Here is a 22,768-nt window from a genome sequence, read left to right on the forward strand (position 1 = left end):
CAACTTTGCAGCACATTTTACGGTCGGGAAAATAAAGCGCATGAGACAATCGATAATTTTGCTCTCCATCTACTGCATCAGAGCTTATTTTCCACTATCTGACATCCACCCAGAATCAATACAAAGGCGGCTGTCGGTTTTCGGTAAAACGGAAGCAACACACACCTCGTGATGGATCACAAATTCTACAATTTTCCGAAAGACGTAATGGCTTCAACTTAATGCCAAATTCTCGCACGACGGATTACATAAGGTAATGCTTCGACCGGCTTGCAACTTTTATCACCGAACATCTGTGAAAAATGTCACTTTTTTACTGTAGACACGACGGTTAAAAATTGCAAACTATGCCCACCGATGAGGTGTGTGATTGGAAGCGTTGGGGACCAAGTTGCGGTTATGTTTTCACTTATGATTATTTTTAAATTTTGTTTACATCCTCACACAGCTTGCATATACGTGTTCAAAGCCAGTAAGAGCAACGACGTCAAAATTGGATCCGGTCTAGGCTGAAGTGTGTACGGCAATTCGTTTCTTCTGAGAAAATCCACTACGCTGCTCCACCTTACTGGCAGGCTGACCTTCCGCTGCGATCGTCATAAATAAAAATCAATTTGAAGGAACATTTTTCTAAATTCGAAACAACTTCGAAATCTGGACATATTTTGCCACGTTCGAGGAATGACTTTCAAGTTTACTCAACCTTGCACAATGCCGGGACAGATATAACCACACTTCTTTCCAGTTGGGAGAGAAAACTGATAGAAATAAGTCGTTTTCGTTCGAAAAAGGACAAAACATATGATTCACTCGAAGAAGCACCAGATTCCGATAGAAAATACCTCGCCAGCCCCATTGGTGAGAGTAAAACCGGGTGGCACTCAGTCTCAGTGCTGAAAATTGAGCGTTACAGGAAATCAAGTTTCACTCGGAAAGTGAGCACCATCGTTGAACATGTGATTTAATTAAGTGTCGGTTGAACGGTTAGTGTAAACAAATAGAACGTTCCACTTGACAGACGGGCACGGCGCGTACAATGCCTTCATCCTAGACGTAGGTCAGGATGAGTTTGGAATGGATGCTCCTGTCCAATATATGCGATACTAACCGTTTATAACAATTTTTAATTTTTAACCCAGTTTTCACAATCATATATGGAACAACTTTGATGTTTTCGCACCTGGGAGTGATAGTGTTAAGATTTTTTATACTTTTGTAATCTCTTAGAGGAATTAAATGAATCTTTAAATTCAAATTGGGAAGAAATTTTAATTGGTTTTATTAGGTTTAGATTTCAAAATTTGAATTTGAATACAGCGTGAAAAATGATAAAAAATTGGGTTGGATTTGAAACGAGATTCGATCGGATAAGATTTGTATTGAAATTTAAATTTGATTTGGTTTCGATATGAATTAAACGTGGAATTGGATTTGGAATAGATTTTGAGAAAATTTGGATTGGTTTGCAATTATTTCAAATTTGAAAATGAATTCAATTTTCTCAAGTTTCTATAGGATGATTTAGAATTAAAAAATATATTGCATCATTATCGGCATTGCATCTTAAAATATGTTTAACTAATTATGACGCGATAATCTGAGCACTTTAAGGCTAACCCTAAGAGCAACACAGACCTTGTTTTACTTTTCCTCCTGTTTGAGGGTTCGTTTTGACTACGGTTGAACTTTCCTTCATCTCCTGTTTTTCTACAAACGAAGACCTCTGCTGTTCTGTTTCATCCATGACGATACAACAGCGCGTTTCGCAAAGTCAGGAATGAAATAATGATCTTGCGAAATGACTGTTTACAGAGGTTCATCGAGCTTGTGGCCGACAGTGAAAGCGAACATTGAAAGCAAAACGCTATAAATAAGCTTACACAATCACACTTTGTGTATTGCTCTGATTGGCAGATTATCAGCGCCCCTTAATGATGTGGTAGACGCAATTTGGAGTAGAACGCCAACTATAGGATCATCTTTCTTCAATTAATTTTTCTACACGCCCAAATACTGTTCGGTACAGTGATCACTAATGTCACCTTAAGTTTTTTTTGTCTGATTCACTCACGACCATCGTTTCAGCTGACGGATCATGTCACTTTGATCTGCTCTGCCCCATTGTTGAGGCATATTCTACATTTACCTCCCGCTACTCTGCTAAGCGAAAAGGAGATGACGTAACTTCTCTCTAAACCGACGCGACGGAAATCCGACCTTCGGTGGTCAACTGAACGAAGGCGGCAATAAAATCACGACCGCAACTTGCTGTTCTCCGCACCTAAGCAATTACAAGCTAGCTTTGAGTGTGCTTGAAAAATTAAATTACCAGCTGTGTTTTGTGTTTCGCATTGGTTTCGGGACTAAAGTGCAATCTACATCAGCACGGTCGGCATGAGAAATTGTGTTGGAGAGCGTTTCAAACGTTACAGTATATTGTCCGGTTGAAGTTGTCGTAAAGCCAAATCGCGTTGCTGGGTTATTTCAACACAGGCTCTGTATAGCTAGAAAATTTGAGCTTTTTTTTCTTTCTGTGTGACATCTTAGTTTCATTCCCAGGGAGGCAGAAAGTTCGAGTCCATAACGGGTGACCCGGTTAGTCAAAATTATGTCAGAACTATTGCATGTTTTTTTTTGTGTCATCTTTTTTCGAGAAACAAGTTGTATCGTTGTAGATAACAAACAACATCTGTCGGTCGGCCGGGAAGGGGATGCCCTCTGGTAAGGTCAGCACCGACTGACGGTACGGTGAACGAGATGACGCTCGTTTGAAAATGTTATGCATAATTTTCACACGCTTGATCGTACGCACGATTATGATGAATTGTGTTTGTCATATATATTTTTTTATATGTTTTAGTTTCGTGAGAAATATTCTTATAGGATGAATTTTATTTATTACAATTCAAAAAGTGTTTCATTAAAATGAACAAATATTTTTCTTGTTTCAACCTCAAACAAAAGCGAAAGCGGACAAACTATCAACGCTCGAGGTGAAATTGGATGACCTAGAATAAAATATTTTGCGATGCTCTATAACGTTTCATCTAAAAATACACGAAAATATAGCGTCCGTCGCCTCTTGCATTGACGGACGCTCAAACTCAAAGCGCACTCCGCTACAACAGGAGGTAAATATTGGCACGTAGGGTAACGTGACTCGGAAATGCGTCTTCGACCATTCTAGATCAAAAAAGTTGAGCTTAATGTCAGCATGAGTTGTTTGAATCTAAGGTTAAATATAGGATGTTTTTTTTTTATTAAATAATTGACTGATTATGTAACCCATTGGCCATCTAGTTTTCAGTTATAAATTTTGACTGAGTCATCATATTCAAAAATCTTACATAACAAACAAACAATATCGCACGCAAGCCTGGGGGGCTTATGCGGTCTCGATCAACTATATTAGTTGAGAGAATTCGTTATCGATATTGTTTTTGGCACATTTTGCATGTGTAGGATAAGTACAATGATACACCGTGCCCCAGTGCTGAGTCGAGAAAATTTCCAGCTCGGAAAGATCCTCGACCTGATCGGGAATCGAGCCCGATATCACAACCGTGTGGGAAAGCTAGCCGACCGACATCGCTAACCACAGAGCCACGGGGACCACCAAAAATCTTACATACCGAAACTTAATACTAAAAGATAGTATGTATTTTTGTTATTTAAAATACATTTGATGGCTTAAAAATTCACGGAAATACCATCAACGGCTTCATTGAATGCAGCAAAATTGGCTCATTCGGGTTATAACATCATTTAATTGAGCTCTTTTTCATGTTTTGGATCGCAAATGTTTCTAAAAAATTGTGCATAAAATTTCACGATTTTTCAAGCATTGCGAAAAACAAAAACTAATAAGCTTACCACAGAAACCTGGGTGGCCAAAATAAATAGCAAAACCTTTTTATATCCATGAAATTATTACCGAAACGCGTTATTACATTTTTTATCTATATTCAACTAAAATTCGGTCCCATATTATTTAAATAACAATCAACTCCCCGTATCTCGTTATTCGATATCTCGATATCGTCCCCTATCTCGACAATTTCAGTTTCAAATTCCCATGCACCCACAATCTTGTATCTCGAATTTTCTTTTTCTTGAAAAAATATAGCAAGCTTTTGCGCTAATTTTCCTCCCGATATCTCGAAGCAGCGTTGCCAACCCTCCAGTTTTTCCTGGATATCTCCAGTTTTTTTGAAGATCGCCAGCGAAACAGCTGAAGGTTTAATATTTCCAGTTTTTTGAAAATTGTTCCAGTTTTATCCAGTTTTCTGTTCATCACCACATTTTTGAACTCATTCCCATTACATTTATGATTTTAATCGAAAACCACTCAATTTCGAGTACGCCTACTATAATCTCCATCAGTAAAAAATTTTTTTTCAGCCTTTTTGTTTTTTTTTCTGTATGGACTTCCTCACTGCGACCAGAATCGTAGATCTATTGTGAGATATGCCCGGGTGTCTGCTGTATCCCGCACTTCTATTGTTAGCAATACCGCTATTGAGAAGTGGCATGCTTATTATTATTGTTTATCAGCAGGGTTTGCAATATTCCCGGGAATCGATTTCCCGGGAAACGGGAATAAAAACTCGCATTTCCCGGGAATTCCCAGGAACCGGGAACGGACAATTTTTTTTAGCAAAATGTGATTTTAAATTAAGTTTATCAGTCGAAGATAACAAAAAAAAAATGTTTAAAATTTTATTCTCAATTCGCATGAAAAACAAAAAACAAATAAAATACAAAACCTATCCAAGTTAACATCAGAAATCCGTGATCGATCTTGTAGCATATATTTGCGGAAGAGGAGAATTAGGGGCTTCATGTCGACAAACAATCGATTCAGATCCGCTGACAATTTTCCGTTAAACTCTAACATTTTTGAGTTTTCCTTCTGTAAAACTTTGCTCAAGTCTGCTGAATCACCGCTGATGTTCGATTTCTAGAATACTTTCAAATCACCGATTACAGCTTTTGCTACACTTAATTGAAAACTGGTGTTCAATTCTTTCAGTTTGTTGAAGAGAAAACTGAGTGTTAGGTAGGCATTCGACGCGGAAAATATTTGCTATATTCGGTACTGATTTTTTGGGCAAAATATGTTTTACAATACAGTAAATATTTACTGTTTACTTGAGCGGTTAGCCTATTCGCTTTTTTTTTCATTTAAATATATTTGCTATATCATTGTGATATTTTTAAATAAAGTGCGTCGCAAATCTAGTTTTCTAGTTTTATTAAATTATTTATTTCAGGTCGCACTAGTTTGACGTGTTTAATTTTATTGCAATATTGCATAAAAAACTATAGTGAATCTTACAATTTTTCACGGAACTCGGGAATCCCGGGATCCCGGGAATCAATATTTCTGTTCCGGGAATCCCGGGAAAAGCTATTTTCCGGGAAATCATTCCCGGGATTGCAAACCCTATTTATCAGTGCTTGTGTGTAATGTGATATTCTTCCTTTTACCCGCTTACTGTTCTACTGTACCGATGCTCGTTCCTCTTGCCAAATATCACCAATTATAATTCCTTGGAGAAGTTTCGTAGTGCGTCCTTCTGGCCAGTTTTATTAATTAAAAAAAGGGACTTAGGTATTGTTAATAGAAAGTCACGCAAAGGTGTTATAAATTTCAGCGGAAAGGAAGGGTAAGTGGTGGGGACCCTGAGAATGAACCCATCTTTCAAGTCCAGTTTTGACATCGAATGGCCTGATTCTACTAAGATTCGAACCCACGACCATTCGCTTGGCAAAGCGGACTCTGTAATCTTGCGGCTACGCAGCTTCCCATAGCCTTTTTGGTTACATGCAATAATACGGTGCAGCATTTTTGAACCGAAAATCAAATAAATTTCTGTAAAAGCTTCAAATTTATATATCCAGTTTGCTCCAGTTTTTTATTTTGAATTCTTCCAGCTTTTTATAAAAAAAGGTTGGCATCGCTGTCTCGAAGTGTCACATTCAGTTTTCATTATTCAACGGAACATGGAATCGAACGGGGGTAAAAGAAAGCTGCAAGTTTTAACTATTGATCAACGCCTCAAGATTGTTGAGGCGCGTGAAGCTGGACGACGTGCTCCCGTAATCGCAAAATATTCGGTATTCCTGAAAGCACTGTGTCGACTATAATCAGGGACAAAGATGAATGGCTTTAGAAGAAACGATCCACTCGAGAACTGTTAAGGAAATTACGGAAAGTAGGAAATCCTGGGCTGGAGCAATGCATGAAGGTGTTCGTAAGCGAAACCACATGGGATAGTCAAAGCATGATGTATAAAAACATGGTGTAACGGTATGTCAAAAGCAGAATCGGCCATTTTGGAAAAAAATTGCCAGCGAGTAGGTTTGTTTATAAACAACTAGGGCATAAAAATTATCGCATCTCATAATAATCATTTGAATGCATTTAAATTATAAATATAGCAATGCTACATACCATGCTAATAATATTCATTAATTTAAGAAACAATTTCCAACTTAAAACACCAGAATTTGCGGTATTCAATTGCCTAGTTAGTGAGGATATATCAAACAATATAAAAACAATATCGCACGCTAGCCTGGGTGGCTAATGCGGTCTCGATCAACTCGATTAGTTGAGAGAATTCGTTATCGATATTGTTTTCGGCACATTTTGCATGTTGTAGGATAAGTACAACGATACACCGTGCCCCAGTGCTCGAACACCGTGCTTTTCCAGCTCGAAAAGATACTCGACCTGATCGGGAATCGAACCCGATATCACAACCGTGTGGGAGAGCTAGCCGACTGACATCGCTAACCACAGAACCACGGGAATATATCAACAAATACGAAAAAGTTATTCGCTGTTGCATAGTGATGCTTCGTCTCCAACCCTCCGAAGTGAAAATACGCTTCCTCACCCCGCGCCTACTTTTTGATCGAACCGTTACACCATGTTCTACTCATCATGAGTCAAAGTAGGTAGAATAAACAGAATTTTGATCAACTTTGAAATGCTGTAACTTTGCCAAATATTGCTCAATTATTTTAATTCGAACACCATTCAACTAAGAAACTTTTAAAGTTTCATTTTCTGACCACAAATGTGACCTAGGTCACCGGACGTAGCAAATATTCCTGAGTTCCGGTAGGCACGGCGAACCTGCAAACTGATGGATTTGGTGATAGGTTGCCTGATAAAAATGCTTAAATGATTCTTTTTCACCTGGAGGTCCCCAGAGAAACATCCCAAGCAACAATTGAAACATAATAAAAAAATAAATTGTGATCATTTGTTGCACTAATGAAATTCCGAGGTTTTAAGAAACATTTTTTGTTACTACGATGAAATTGTGAAGAAACAAGCAACAAATAAAGTTGCATCGCTGCTTCAAAAATCTTCACACCAACAACGTAATTCGCGAGGTTGGATTTGTTGTTGAAACGTGTAAACGGCATTTGAAAACCTAACCTTCACTGAATAGATCTAGTGGGTGAAGCATGTAGGTTGCCAACGTGATGCTTGCGAGATACAAAAAACACAAAACTACTTCTAAAAGCTGCTGTCATGTTCTGAAGCCATGTAACAGCAACTTTTGCTCGATCGTTCGCCTTATATTTGTTTTTGAGATGAGGTTATTTACTGCGTTGTAACTTTTGGGTACTTGGACTAGAAGTCGTCCAAAAAGTGTGGGTCTCTAAAACGAAACGTGATAAATTACTTTGAATTTCATTGTCACGCTGAGGTACTGATGAATTGAAAAGCCAAAATTAAAACTGCCAATGACCATTAGCATGATAAGGGAAGCAATATTTTAAACTGAGCCATGAACTTGCAAGTGTTTCAACAGCAAATGACGTAAATAGTACAAACGAGAAAAGTGAATAGAAATTGATAACTGGAGTTGAATCCTCAAATTTCTAGAAATAATCAAAGATAAATCGCTATACAGACAATCTCTTTCCATTCTGACCATTTGCCGTTTTACAATCTTACCACAACGCCATGAAGCTTCTATTGCGCCCTAGTTGCTGTTACGATGCATCTTCGTAGCTGAAATTTTACCATGCAGCATTTACCATGTTGTAATTAAATTCCATACATTAGTTCATACACATTGCGGTTTCATTCTTGAAACTTGTGTTGAAACAACGAAAATGTTGCAATTGGCTCCACCTCCTGCGCTTTTTTTGTCATTGTATAAGAAACTGAGATGTAACTGCAACTTAATTTCGCATAAGAATTTGTTGCTGTGACGCACAAAGTTCATAATCGAAACAATTTTTGCTGCTTGGGATGTACTAGGGAACATTTACAGTTTTGCATAAAAATATAGCATGCGACCCGGGGGAACCTGTAGTAGGGAACATTAACATTTTTGAATAAAAATAGCATGCGAAACCTCTTTCTTAACGATTTTTCATCAGGAATCTTCTGAAAAACAAATCTTTGAGCACAAGTAGCATTCCCAAGTACCAAAACTGGATATATCGTAGTTCTATACCGCTTTTTTGGCTGTATTAAGCACTATAAAACTTGGATAAAAAAAAATATTGTTACTCGGGTTGGCCACGGAACATGTATATTTTTGCTTCAAAAATTAACCTGCGACTCATCTTCAGGATTTTTCATCGGGAATCTTCCAAAAGACATATTGCTGAATAAATGCTGCATTGGCCACTCCCGGAACGACACAGATGCCCCAGAGGAACCTGTAGTAGGGGACGTCAAAGTATACCGTGCTTTGAAAATGACTGATCTGAAAATACTGAATCTGTATAAAATATCCTAATGATTGAAGTCAATTTAGAGAGTCTTCAAGTAACGTTCATAAACGGTGCATGAACGGTGAAATATACGCTATAAAAACACGCTAACCTCATTTTTTGAGACCAATTCCCGATTCCACATAGAGTGAGGTCACAAAAATTAGCTCCGTGAAATAAAAATGAGAATAAGACAGGTGAAATGTGAGAGTTTCCCAGCTTAAAAATTTCTAAGTCTCAGAAAGTCAATTTCAACCGATTTTTATTCTCGATATAACACCAGATCTCGACGTTTTATGCATCAAAACATTTGCATAGCAAAAAAATTCGGATATCGACAATTGAGGACATTTTTCGAGAAGAAAAAACTTTTGAACCCTACCGCTAAACTAAATTCGAAAGTCATTTTTTCCCTTACGTTTCATTGGCTGCGGGTAAAAAATTTGTAAGTCCAAGAGAGTTGATTTTTTTTTTCAAATGACTCGTCCTATAACTAAAAAATAATCTCCGACATATATTATCGTTAGACCACGGTGAAGTAATTTCACGCAAAACACTTAGGCCAGATGATACTTTGCGACGTTTTTCACTCTGATTGCACCGTCAAGTGATTCAAGTGAAGAGTGATCAAGTTAGATCCACTGAATATTTGGTCGCAGCATTCTATTCACTGTGGCGCTTATAGTGGCGGTTCTGAGAAACCAATGACAGCGCAATAATGAGGAAGGTTTTTTTTTTACATAGCGGTGAAAGTTTTATCAAATTCGAGTCAGTGGATCAACTGTTTTCGACGATGTAACGTGAGAAAATTTTGCACACTCACGTTGAAAATCCGACTTGGTCAGGTGCCCAAATTGCGAAGTGCCTCAAACTTCCCAAATTTACCGTAAAAAGCGTGCTGAAACGATTCAATGAAACTCAATAATGTTGGATCGCGCTGATCACAGCAACCGCAGAAGTCGAACGATTGACAAACAGTTACGATTGAAAGTCTGCAAAGCAGTTTAGACGAACTCTGGGATCACCCTGCGCGATTTGACTAAGAAGTTCTCGGCACCATACAGCACTGTTCGACGATTCTGTCGGCGTGAAGGCACTGTTCCACCCCAACAGGACCCTTAAGCAGAATCTCGTTGCAAAACGCCACGCTAGAATGCTGTATGAGAAAGTCTTGACCAAATTCGACGGCTGAATTTCAATGGATGATGAGACATGTAAGAATGGATTTCGCGCAGCTCCCAGAACAAAAATTCGATATGTTCAAGCACAAGGGTGATGTCGCCAAGTGTGTTTGCTGAAAAGTTCGCTCGGAGCTGGTGGTGTGTGCAGTTGTGGCAGAAAACAAGGTTTTCATTACCGGATTACCCAGAATGGCCAGGTGTACAAGGAACAGTGCCCCCATTTAATCACATGACGGTCGGGTGAAGTTCTGGCCTAACTTGGCCAGCTGCCACTACAGCCGGGAAGTCATGGATTGGTACAAGCAAAATGGAATTGATATCATCGAAAAAGCTATTAACTCACTATGATTTTCGTCCAATCGAAAATACTGCGCGATAATCAAGAGCAAGTTGAAAAAAAAAACTGACAAAAACAGCTGATTTACATAGATGGTGGAAAAAATGGCAGATATAGTTGACAGTTTCACTGTGCAGAAGATGGTGGGCGCTATAAAACGAAAAGTGCGGGAATTTACTCGGAACATAAACGAATAATTGTTTCTGTATTTTTCCTTTAAAGGTCAACAAATTTGCTGCAAAATGATATCTCAAGATTTTTTTCCGTGTTTTTTTTTACGAAGATATGTTCCATTTTGTGCAACCAAATATAAAATGGATCAAGTAACCAGTAACCAGTAAGATGCTTGGAATATACAAAACATGATAAGAATGATTAAACTTGTGTTTTTCTTATGATTTATCGAGACAACGACTAGCATTTGTAGTTTGATGTAAGAACTCTAACCGAATGCGCATGCGTTTATATAGCAGTTTAATAATCTTCAAAAGCTGGAGAATATCGCCCAAAAAAACTATAATATTCTAACACGCGCCATGAAAATGCGCTCGTCTCTCGATCGTTCATAGTAACACCGCCGCACATACCATTTCAAACTGGCAATCATCGCACTTGAATATTCAACTCTGCTCAAATATTGACCGCGACGAAATATCACCGAATTAGCTGGCAGGGTAGCCAAAACAAGACGTCTGTTCTTCTAATTGCACTGGTCGGAGACAGCTTGCAGTCCACAAGTGGCAGGTTGTAAAGTACACAAACTAAAAAAAAAACTCATTCCGTGTCCATCAGTAAAATGAAAACAAATTTTACCCAAATAAAGGCAATATCGCAACGGAAAGATCTGGTGCTCTCTCAGTATATTTTCGAGTAACTGTAAAAAAATAAAATATGCATCAAACGTTCCTTCGATCCATGCTCCAACTGAGGAGAGATTTTTTTTTCGCCTTAAACCGCAAACAACAATGAACGTGGCCAATTTTGCGGAATTTCTTTGTAGCAGACTAATATAGGCTTCCCGGTCACGGCAATTCAGTCTACCTTGGCTGCATTTATTTATGGCTGATTGATTAAAAAAACGTTTGTGCCTCGAATTGTTTACAGTGCTGCTCGCACTCTTATCGAAAGGTGCTAAAGTGTGATAACATATCAAGATAATTTCTCATACTGTTGTGTTTGTAAATTCCAGTTGTTTCCGGATGGAGTTATGCACGTTTGTATGTTTTGAACGAATGATAGGGATAACGATACATAAATGTGTGAATTGTTTATTATAGACAGTCGAGGCCGGTGAAGGTCACGGTCGCCCTCGTCAGAATACACTGGCTCCAATGTTGGAGACGTTCCAATTAAAAAAAGTTTGGCGTGCCGGCACGGCAGTAAAACTGATACTCAAAGTAGTATCTCAAGCGGCTTTGCATAAAGCGACTTACATAATACAACTTTACAGTCCTTGCTGATCAGTTGCATGCAGGGTTCATTTCCGCCAAAACATTCCATGACCTGGAAGCATTGCGAAAGAAGGTGCAATCTCTACAAAGAAGAGGAACGGAGCGCTGATAGCAATGCTTGTTTTCGCCGCTAATAATAACTGACTTGCTCCATGTGTGTACGTATCGCAAGCAATAGATTAGAACGGCCCGCACTGACCCTCAAGTTCAAGTTTTGAGGGTTGCGTGCAAATTTTATCGGTGTTATTTCATGCCCGTCTTAACCCACCGGCATTTTAATATGTTAATATGCTGCAGCATTACTGGTACTTACATGGCTGGATGAACAAATTGATAGGCAAATGGGTGCGTATAATAGTTTAAAATTTATGGTAGGATTTGATAAGTTGTATAATTTTGAAAATTAATCGGATTAGTTTAATGAACATTCAACAAATTAAACTTTGGGAAACAGAAATAACTTCACCAGTTAAAGGGGTAACTCTGATCTTATCGAACAATTTATTTTCTCCACTTCAAGTCAATTTCCAATACTGACTCCAATCAGGCGGCCGGCGCCCACTTCTACGACACGCAGCAGTAGACATTGTTTACATCCACTATCACGAAATGCAATTTACTACTTTGAGTGCATCGGCGCGTGCAAACATAAGCTGATGATTATGAAATGTGTATTGGCTTCGGGACGACTGCTGGTACTCAAATATTCACCGGGCTAAGCCCTGGTGTGCAATAGGTGGAGACGCTCGGTCTAGTATTTGTACATAGATGCACTTTCGGTTTCAGTTCAGTTAAAATTCTATATTTCATTCATTGAAATGTTCGACCTTTCCGTCAATTTCCTGCTTCTAGCTTTTGAAGTGGAATTATCGATTTCTACGTTTCAGGTCGAAATAATTCGATACAAGCGGAAATTTCATTTGTCGGAACTAACATAAGTAAGAGCCAATGACTAGAATAACAACAACAACAACAATGGTTTAACACGTGCGACACAGTTTATAATTTGGCTTCCCGCGTGGATAATCCTTTTCGCTTCAATTAGCCACTGAAATTACGACGTTTGCCAGTTCTCGAAGCCGAACGACAGCAGAAGAAAACGAATCGCGACAGCAGAAGAAAACGAATCCGCGCGTTTTTTCTACCTTCACGAAATATTTATTCAAACTGGTGCGAACAATTGGTCCTATATATATATATTAACGACAGTGACATGAAACTTTTAAAAACTCTGCTGCTCTTTTCGTAAGATCGCGCGCGTTTCCACCGAGCTAAACTTTAATACTGAGACTAAAGTCAAACCGTCGACACTGTGCTACGACGGTCAACCGTGCCGCTCAGCATAACTAGCACGATAATTCTCTGAGTTCTTTCAGGATCTGAAAGCTCTCGCGAGTTACACCACCGGCTTCCTCTCATATGGGTAACTCAGGGCACCTTTTAAACTTCGAGGCTTCAAGTACGTATGCGTTGCGATGATATCATCACTGTTGGCGCGGTGTTGTAAAGTTTACTAATAATGTAGGTAAACAAAAAAGCGGCTATACTATAAGTTTACGACTGATTGTCACTCAGTTATTGCTTTACTATCTGTCTCAGTTCTAAGTGAGAACTGATGGATCTCAACTGATACCCAAGCAGTTTTTGTGCTACAGATTAGGTGATGCGTTATTCTGCTCTCACTTGATCGAGCAGACGGTGATGATGATGTCATGAGCCATAAGCAATAAGCCTTCTCATTCCGAAGCTATTTGAGACCCCTTATAGGTTTGTCGGTTTCGTGTCAATACGGGTGATAAAACGGCAATTGATTTCCTAATTTGCTCGGAATATTGCACAATGAGGGTTGACCGATTGAAATTGCAGGTTGGCAAATTTTAAATTTATTCGATGGTGACGGAACCACACTCATATTGTCAGCGCCGAGAATACGAATGGAGCGTAATGCGCTTTTCAATGTCAGGTTAGGTGAACTTGGCTAGCACAATGGAGTCTTCTGGTAATTCATCCAATTTAGATCAATTCAACCTCATCCACCAGTACAATTTCTAGCAAGAAGACTTAACGTTCGAAAGAAAAAACTAATCCTGTAAACATGAACCAGGTCGACGCAACTACCGCCACATACATTCTCAATATGTTTGAACAACTCAAAACAACTGGCGTCATAAAAGCGATTACCACGTACTACACGTACCACAAGCACTTAAGTACGATCGACACCGATGAAACATCGAGCTGTCGCAGTTCAACGCTCACAAGGTAGCACACAATGAAGTCACCTTTCTCTGATATAGAAGAATAAGTATGATGTCACCGATTGACCAGTAATAATGCCTATGAATATTCATTACGACACACTACTCGGGCCAATTTGTTGCCTTCGTACCTACATTCCGTCAGATTGTAATCAAAGTGCTGCATCATAAATTTAAACCCCGTCGTTCTTGAGACGTTATTTTGTTGTTCCGGTTTCCAACACCTTCGAGGATCAGCAAAACACACCTAGACCGAAGTAGTGCGAAATGTGGGTTCCACAAAAAACGATGATCTCAGTTTGGTCGCAGCAGTCGATCTAATGCAACATTCGAACTGACGCTAGGGAGATCAATCAAAGATCGTTTTGTATAATGTCAACAAAACTTGTGTACCGTTTTTTTCTGTGCGAGTATTAATTCATCGTTTGAAAGCTGTTCGGTGCAAAAACTGTTCATTCTGTTTAGTTTATAATATGTAATCATTCCAAAACAGAGGAAAAAAACCAACGAAACGCATTTGTTTTGCACCAGCAAAATGTGATACTGCAACGTTCCAACCGGTTCGCGTCCGTCTTACAATTCAAATATCAATCCAAGGGTTAAATTTAGTAACGTTCTCAATCATCATCAGCTCTATTGGAAGTTGTTTTCAAGATCTTCAAAACAACATACTTAACATATTGTTGTGTTTTTCGTGTTAGCGGTAAATGAAAAGTGCGCCCGAAGACGCCTCTCAACAGTTTAAATTAAATGCCTCCTGTGTTTCGATTGACTCGAGGGGTGTATCAATGAATGTATAAATATACATGAATGTATAAAATTACATTAAAGTATCTGTGTCTTTCTTTTCAATATATTTTTTCCTAAAAAATCAGTTTTACATAATTTCGTCTTCTGTTTGAATTTGTGATTTTCCGTTTATTTCTCCATTTTTATTGACCTTACCATCTTTCATCTCTCCTATGACAGATTTTCTGGTAAATAATTCTGGTTTCGTGAGCGCATCAGAGTTATTTTGGAAATCCCTCAATTACTCGACTATATAGTTATTATGTCATTTTGAAAGCCTTTTGAAAATGATCAAAATATAAACGTTTTTCCGAAAAGAATGAAATATTGCACATAACACATTTTTTAATAAATTTAAGCAGATCGACACCGTTTTTCGTATCAAAAAAAGGGAAAAACCGATATTTGAAATTTATTTTTACATAATCCACAACATTCAGCTTTATTATTTGTTACAGCATGGCACCGACCAACATTATTGTTGAAATATATCATTTTATTCAATTTGTTTTTGGATCATGTTTAAAAATTTCGATAGCCTTTTCGTTTTTCCTAAACATCCGTAGTACCCTTTTGGTAATTTTGTCATAACTCTGATTGAATAACTAGGGACAACTATTTAATTTACCCAAATACACCTGTTTAAAAAGTCACTTGAGAAAAATAAATGATATCAATAAAGTTTCATTCGAATTAGAGGCAGTCACATCGTTTGAATAATCTGCTATTCAGCGTGAGAATATTCATTTTGTCACACATCGGGCTCACTTCTATGAACAAAGAAAAGGTACACCCATGTAAAGTCTTCTTTCATCTTTTCTGTGTCACATTCATGATAAATAGAGAAAACCATAATGAAGTTTGGATTGAACAAACTCGAAACAAAAAGTTCATTAGAATTCGCTATTTTAGACCATGCCTTAATTATACATAAGGGTACATGCCAAATTGAATTGTGAATTACAGTAAAGTTTTTTTCACACGGGGTTTTTTACAGGGTTTCATTTTACACGTTTTTTTATGACGGTTTTTCAAATAACGCGGTTTTTTATAACGTTTTTTTTTTCAAATAACGCGGTTTTTTACACTTTTTTTGCATGATATTTCGTCCTTGTGTAAAACAGTTACAGTAAACAACAGTAACGGTAGCAGACTGTAGTAGGGTGTTTTTTTACTCAGTTACATTTTTACACGTTTTTTTCAAACGATTTTTTACGACGTTTTTCCAAATAACGCGTTTTTTTCTGCACGGTTTTTTTTTTTGCAGGGTACGTAGAATCGTGTAAAAAATACTTTACTGTATTTAACACAACAGTTTTCTCATTTGTTTTACATAGTATTTAACAAAACTTGGTATAAAAAATACAATTTATAAATCGTTAAACTCAAGTCATTTCAAACTAGAAAAAAAGAAAGATTCTAGGTTTTTGTCCATTCCTGTGACTTTAAGTGCCCCCAGCCAGCAACATTTTTTCAGAGACTTGAATGAGTTTTTTCCTGTATGGACTCATCACTGCGACCAGAAACTTTTGATCTTTTGTGATATCGCCCGGGTGTTTTCTGTATTCCGCACTTGTCGTATAGAATTTGCTCGCCGGGTTCGTCGCTTTAACGCTTTTTAAGCTCACTATATTTGCACCCACGATATGCAAAATACATCTTCAAATATACCTCAATCTATAGCTTAAATACCGAAAACGAAACAAATCTCGAAAAATTATTATTTTGAGACTTTCCAGAGTAGGGTCCCCCCTTAATGGTAATGCGCACATATCTAAAACTGGTAGTCAAATTATGTCTTATATTGAGTAAAAAAGTCTCAGAAATCGATTGGTAGTTGTCTGATCCACGTAAAATGTCAACAAAATGTCCATTTTGCCCCAATTTCCCTAAAATATTAAAATAGGTTCATATCAACGTTAAATGCACTTATTTGAAATTTGTTTAATTCAATATCAAGAGTATAAGCGATACTCCCCCTTTCGCGGGGAGGGGGTCTCATTTTGGGCCAGGACTGGTCAAAACATAAAAATCTCGCTTCAGGCATGAGACGAATTATCGCGTCTAGAAATCATACACAGAAGCCAAGGCAGAAGAGAAAGCAAATAATTTCGCTTTTGTCGACCAGTGTTATTTTACATTTGGGAAACAGAGGGTATGGACAATTTCGAGAAATGAATTCCTATTCAACTACCTAAGTTTTAATCGGAGTCTACTTTTAGCAAACTTTTAAGAGAACATTATATGCAATCGAAGTGTTATCTTTGTTTAAATTTATTTTTAACAGACGGAAATTTAGATATGGTTTATTCCTCATTGAGGTTGACATAACCAAAAAAAACTGTCAATAATAATAAACTTACGTTTTTGAATATGATTTTTCATTGCAGGGAAATTAATAATAGGCAATATCTTTCGACTTTATTCTGAGTACTTACCAAACCGTCCGCGCCATTCACCTCGATCGCCGTCTTGAGCCGCTGGGTCAGCTGCTCAATCAGCGATTCGTACCGTCCGTTCAACATGTCTAGCCGCTTCGAGTACACCTCGGTGGCGCCCGGGTCGGCGTCCGGTGGCCGCAGGTCCTGCCGGGGAGGCGAAAAGCTAGGCCGTATCTCCACCAGCCAGTCGATGTAGTGCAGGCACTTGCCATCGTAGATCTATACGGTGTGGGTTTTATTTTCGGATCCAGGGGGATTGTGGTTGGTTTAATGGTTGCCAGTTTAGCGGTTAGCGATTCGACAGGTTTGAGGATGGGGTTGTACATGGTTGTTCGTGTCAGGAGTGAATATGTTTTTCAAGTGTTGCGAGGCAATTGTGTGAGTGTGGATGTATGAGTTATTATAACGATTAGTATTCGCTTGTAGAAGATGGCTTTTAACTCATGTTTTATTAGGGTTGAAAATGTAAGATCGATCAGAAAGTGCGAGTTTTTAATTATTAATTTGTGTACCAGCGAGAACACAAAGTTGTTTGGAATCTTTTTCGTTAATAGACCGAATTGTGCAAAAAGTTAATTCTATTTCGGGTGCGTTTCAGCGCCAGCAGCTGGCTACGGGGAACGATAAGCAGTGAGTTAAAATTTCCATACACCGTAAAACGCATGATAAGCCAGATTTCATTGCCGTCGGCCAGCTGCCTGTTTGACACCGCAGTTTAATCACATTTCTACTTTGTTTTAAAAAGCTACAAATTAATAACTAAAATCCCCAGCTTTGCAGTCGGCTCACTTTTATTGATTAAAAATAAATTTTGCTGAAGCCAATTTTAAACAGGGGTAATGGGTCATTTTAGCAACCAGCACCAATTCGATCGGCATTCACTCGTTGTCGATCGTTGTAAAAGCAGGACTCCGTCACAAGCTTCTATACGGACACGCACACACAAACAGAAGCTCACATCGAATCACAACCTCCTTGGATAGTCACCAAGCAATAATCCCAAGCACGCACACAGTGGAGAAAATCACGTAAAACAATAGAGGAGAAGTTCACACGAACATACATACACGGCAACGAATAGACCGAAAATGTTTGTTTTTAACCAATAGAATCGGTTCTTACACTTTACCCTATTTTGAGAAATAACTCCAGAGTGTAGCTCTCAGGACGTGACTACCACGTGCAAGTTTTTTTTTCGCACATGGAATCAAACGCCGTGTTGCCTACACATGATACGTACCTTAGCTTCACGGATCAAGCGGCCCCCGGTGAGATTGACCTGTTCGATCTTTGGCGCACGCTCCATGGCCTCTCCCAGCATGGTCTGATGCCAGCCAGCCAGCCAGGATTGCGCGGTTCGAAGGAAAAAGAAGAAGGAACGGGTCGACACACACGAGCGAGATAATCAACAGTTTGGTTTGTGGTTTTGTTGGTTGGTGTATGGGTGTGGGTTGGTGGGATCCATCGGATTCAATCGGTTTGGTGGTGTTGGTGTTTTTTTTTTTTTTTTTTGGTTCATGTTGTGTAGTGTGGTTGGATTGTAGATTGATGGGTGTTCAAAGATGCAAAAAGGGAAAAAGAATAAATCAAATGAATTAGTAAATTATCGTTGGCTTTGGTAGCCAAGGGTACTACAGTATGGTTAATTCTACTAGCTTTGGGGATAGTATTGGACCTGAACCATTGGTTACGTGTCTTTACTCTACAACGCAAGTGTGTCGGATCATGCTTTGTCAGTTCATGTGTCTCACTAATATTGTGTGTGTCGATATTAACTGTTGGCCTGTTTATCTACTGTGAAAGTTGATCTGGTATTTTGTGTTACTAAATCAAAACTGAAAACTTTCAAAACAATTTAAAAATCTTGTACCATTTGAATACCAGTTTAGCCTATTTTATGTGTAGCTTGTTTGAATTCAATTAATTTCTACCGCGAGCATAATGTTAGGTTTCTATACCCCTTATTCCCTTGGATAAACTCATTCAATGCCGAGGACAATGCTGTTAGTCATCGTTCTACTTTGGTTAAGCTTCAATGTGATTGGATTTCTATCAACTATCTAGATCCGTTGGTGTACGTGGTGAAATGGAGATTGGTGTCTTGAAGGAGATCGTGTTCGCTGCTATTCGAGATATAACCATAACCTACACTTCGTCATCATCATCATCATATTTATCATCACAGCCAACAATGATTCACCATAATATAAGAAAAACTGACGTCAACCTACTGTTTTTCGTGAAAATGTCATCAAACAGCAAACTATAGCTGAAAATTAGTCTTCCCTCCCTAGAGTATCTACTGTACTTACATCCAGCTCCCTGGCGGAAGTTGCCGTCGGCAACGCTTGCAGCTTTTCGGTTTGCTTCTCAACCCAAGTTTCCTCGACAACAATGCTCGTATGAAGGTTTTTCATCAGGCCGATGGCTGTTTCCACACTTCGTAACCTGTAAAATTTATTTCATTTTATATTTTATAACAATCCCAACACAACCGGTTATTCCCACCTTTCAGCCAATTGAGCACAAATATTGTTCCAGCGCGAATTGAGACGCTCCACGTTCGAGTGCAGCCGTTTCAGATCGCCAAGTACCTTTGTCGGTACACCCATGCGACCTAATTGGTCGGCGGAATCGTTCATTTTGTCCATTTCCGGTTGCTGAGCCGAAATAGTTTCCTGAATAGTGCTTAGCTTTTTGAACACTTCATACAGACCCTCTTGTGAAGACGGCAGCTCTAGCTGTCGAGACAACTTTCCTTCCAGGTCGGAAATCACTTGCTCGTTATCCTCCAGGCCGGCTAGAGCGCCTTCGAGCAGCTTCAGCCGATCGCCATGCAAACCGGCTTGAGTATTCAACTCTTTCCACAGTTCCATTAGATTGTCAAGGCTCTTCTTGAGAGCCGGGGTCTTGAGAGTGATTGTACGGAATGTTTCTTGTAGATGTTTAAGATCAGGCTCCAGCAGACCTAGACGACGTTTGTAGTCTTCCAGGATTTGTACGGCATGTTCCAACGAGTCCAAATCACGCGGCATTGGAGATAGGATAATGTGGTCTAACTCGCGAGCCATTTCTTCTAGGCGAGTTTTGAGGGAAATGCATTGTTCCGTGAAAATGCGGCTAGCCTGTTTGCTCTCCTCTGCAACGAAAAACACGTGAAGAACATTATAGATTTGTTTATTCAATTTTTGGTATAACCTCGGAAAGATCTATAGCGAAACACTCTTTTCATTTTTTGATCAAATAAATTCACTTTTTGTGTTTTTGATAAAAGTAAACTATTCGAATATGCTTACGATCCAGTTCCACTGGAGTTAAACTTCAGACTAACTGAGTTCTGGGCGTGAAACTAAAACAAAACCTAACAACACCTACGACAAATTATTCCATTTAATCTGCAGCCAATATAATTATTACTAACCTTCGTCCAAACAATAAACCCGAACCGAGACAAGCAAATCCCGAAATGGTAACATAACAATTATTCAATTGAAATCAATTACCTATCTTCTACCAAACACAATTATTGTCCATTCCGATGGACGTTTATGTCGATTTGACCATATTTTTTTACGAGCTTAATTTTGTCGAAATAAAAACCCACCTTCAGCTCTGGCGCGCTTCTCGAACTCGTCGAACAGTCGATTTACTTCGTCCATCTCACGACGCAGCCGACGAAGCTGGGGATCGGCGGGATCGCCTTCGGAAAGTAGCTTGTCGGCGTCATCATTTAGTGCCCGCCGGATGGCCGTACGCTGTTCGGCTCCCATCGCCAAAAATTGTTCAAAGTCCCAGCCTTTGACCACCTTAATAGTGGCAAAGATCATGTTCTGGCGCAGCCGCAGTTGTTTTTTCTGCCACAATGCAACGGACCGGTCAAAGAGGCGTTTCAGCCGATCAGCGGCGTCGATCGCTTCTTGGTCTGGAGGAGGAAGGAGCAGGCAGACGCCATGTACAGAGCCTTCGACGCCTTTTGCGGTTTTTACGCGCCACTTTACACGGCCTGACGTGTCCAACAACGTGCAAGATTCGTTCTTTTCCAACGAAATGTTTCCCTGCTTATAGGAGCAAATTGTTTGCACGGTACACTGTCGATTGACCGGTTGCTTTCTCTGCTTCAGAGGCACCACCGTCGTGGCCTGATGCTGCAGATGGGCAACCGTTTCACCGAAAGCGTTCAGCTCCTCCCGAATGTCCTGCATTCCTCGTAATAGCGCTTCGCCTTGGTCTAACGAGAACTCCGACTGAGAGTACTTTGTGTTCAGGATGTCGTCTCGTTTAGCCAGCCAGTTTTCAGCTTCACGGATTTCATCAAAGAACGAATGGTAATCAGTAGCGTGCTTCAGATGTACCTCCAGACAAAGCGTCAGTTGCAACAACCACGACCACTGGGACTGCAGAGCCTGCAGGTGGCCCTCGATGCACTTGGAAGCGGGATGTTGTTGGACTAGAAGTGCTTCTCCGCGATCGAGAATGGTGGCGAAGTGCATCTCGCGCTTCTCCAGCTCGGACATCAGGTTCTGTGGATGGAAATTGAGCGACTGGTAAATATGGGGCAACTATCGATCTGAAGTAAATTCGCAAAACTTCAAAAGGTACACCAAAAACAAAGCGTTTCAATGCAAATCATACATTTATCGATACAGATGGTTCTGTAGGTCTAATCGTCAAATTGTTCACTTATGATGACTATTTTAACATTATTTAATAAATTTAAGAATATCCTTTGTTCAATTTGGCAGCTACGTCGTAATGAAAAACGTGCACCTTAGAAATGGCAAAGTCATAACGTCCATTTCGATGCCATAGATATTAAAATAAATTAAAACTATAAAACCACATTGATTTCCGATCAACTAAGCACAACACATCACGCGACAAAAACAATTCAAGCGTACACGATAAAAACACGCGCGAAAACCCAGAATCAACATCCTCGACTACTTACTTCGTCACCATTTCCGTAGGAACGCTTGCAATTAGACTGTTGGTTAGACATGTTTGCAATGGTTTAAACGGTCAAACGCGAACAGAACGAAAAAGTTTTTTGTTACGTTGGTATATTGCAACAAAGAAAGTTTAGATGAAACGAAACAAAAAAGTACTAATAATATCTAGAGCAATTAGAGAAGAAATCGAATCGACTGCGAAATTACCTCATAATATCGATGTACTGCGGACAGATCCAGATTCTTATCGGCCCAGTCCCGGCTAACTTCGATCTGTTCGCGATCGTTGAGCCAGCTCAGTTCGGACGTGGCCGCCGACAGGAAGTCCTGTAGTGCATCCAAATCGGACAGCCGCTTTGTGGACGTGCTTAGCAGTTCCGCGTAGGTCTTCTGCAGTTGGCTTAGCTTCTGCAGGTACAGATGCAGCTCGTCTCCGTTGAAATTCGCCTGATGCCGTTCGCATTGGATGATCTTCGAGTGGAACTGATCAATCACTTTGTGCTCGTGCTGGTGGCGTTCCAATTCCACCTTGGCAGACGGCAGGTCCGAACCGTAGTCGGAAGTGAGTAGTTGTTTCTGCAAGAAAGTGAGAATGTTATATCGAAAGGAAT

The 22,768-nt window shown here is 39.4% G+C and overlaps 1 protein-coding gene across 49 annotated transcripts in view; it reads right to left on the reverse strand.

Annotated features, from left to right (window-relative positions):
• Positions 1-22,768, reverse strand: part of LOC129721789 (dystonin) — a 293,217-nt gene that overhangs the window by 42,396 nt on the left and 228,053 nt on the right. For 28 of the 49 annotated variants that reach the window (XM_055674769.1, XM_055674767.1, XM_055674768.1 and 25 more), the window contains 7 exons: positions 22,365-22,733; positions 22,157-22,192; positions 20,813-21,728; positions 19,717-20,347; positions 19,521-19,656; positions 18,449-18,532; positions 17,206-17,427 (listed from right to left, as the gene is read on the reverse strand). In XM_055674769.1, coding sequence (XP_055530744.1) covers positions 17,206-17,427; positions 18,449-18,532; positions 19,521-19,656; positions 19,717-20,347; positions 20,813-21,728; positions 22,157-22,192; positions 22,365-22,733 — 2,394 coding nt within the window. The remainder of the gene's footprint in view (positions 1-17,205; positions 17,428-18,448; positions 18,533-19,520; positions 19,657-19,716; positions 20,348-20,812; positions 21,729-22,156; positions 22,193-22,364; positions 22,734-22,768) is intronic. The other 21 variants (XM_055674786.1, XM_055674784.1, XM_055674782.1 and 18 more) reach the window with 3 other exon arrangements.

The sequence above is a fragment of the Wyeomyia smithii genome, chromosome 2, assembly GCF_029784165.1.
Source record: "Wyeomyia smithii strain HCP4-BCI-WySm-NY-G18 chromosome 2, ASM2978416v1, whole genome shotgun sequence".
NCBI classification, from domain to species: Eukaryota; Metazoa; Arthropoda; class Insecta; order Diptera; family Culicidae; genus Wyeomyia; species Wyeomyia smithii.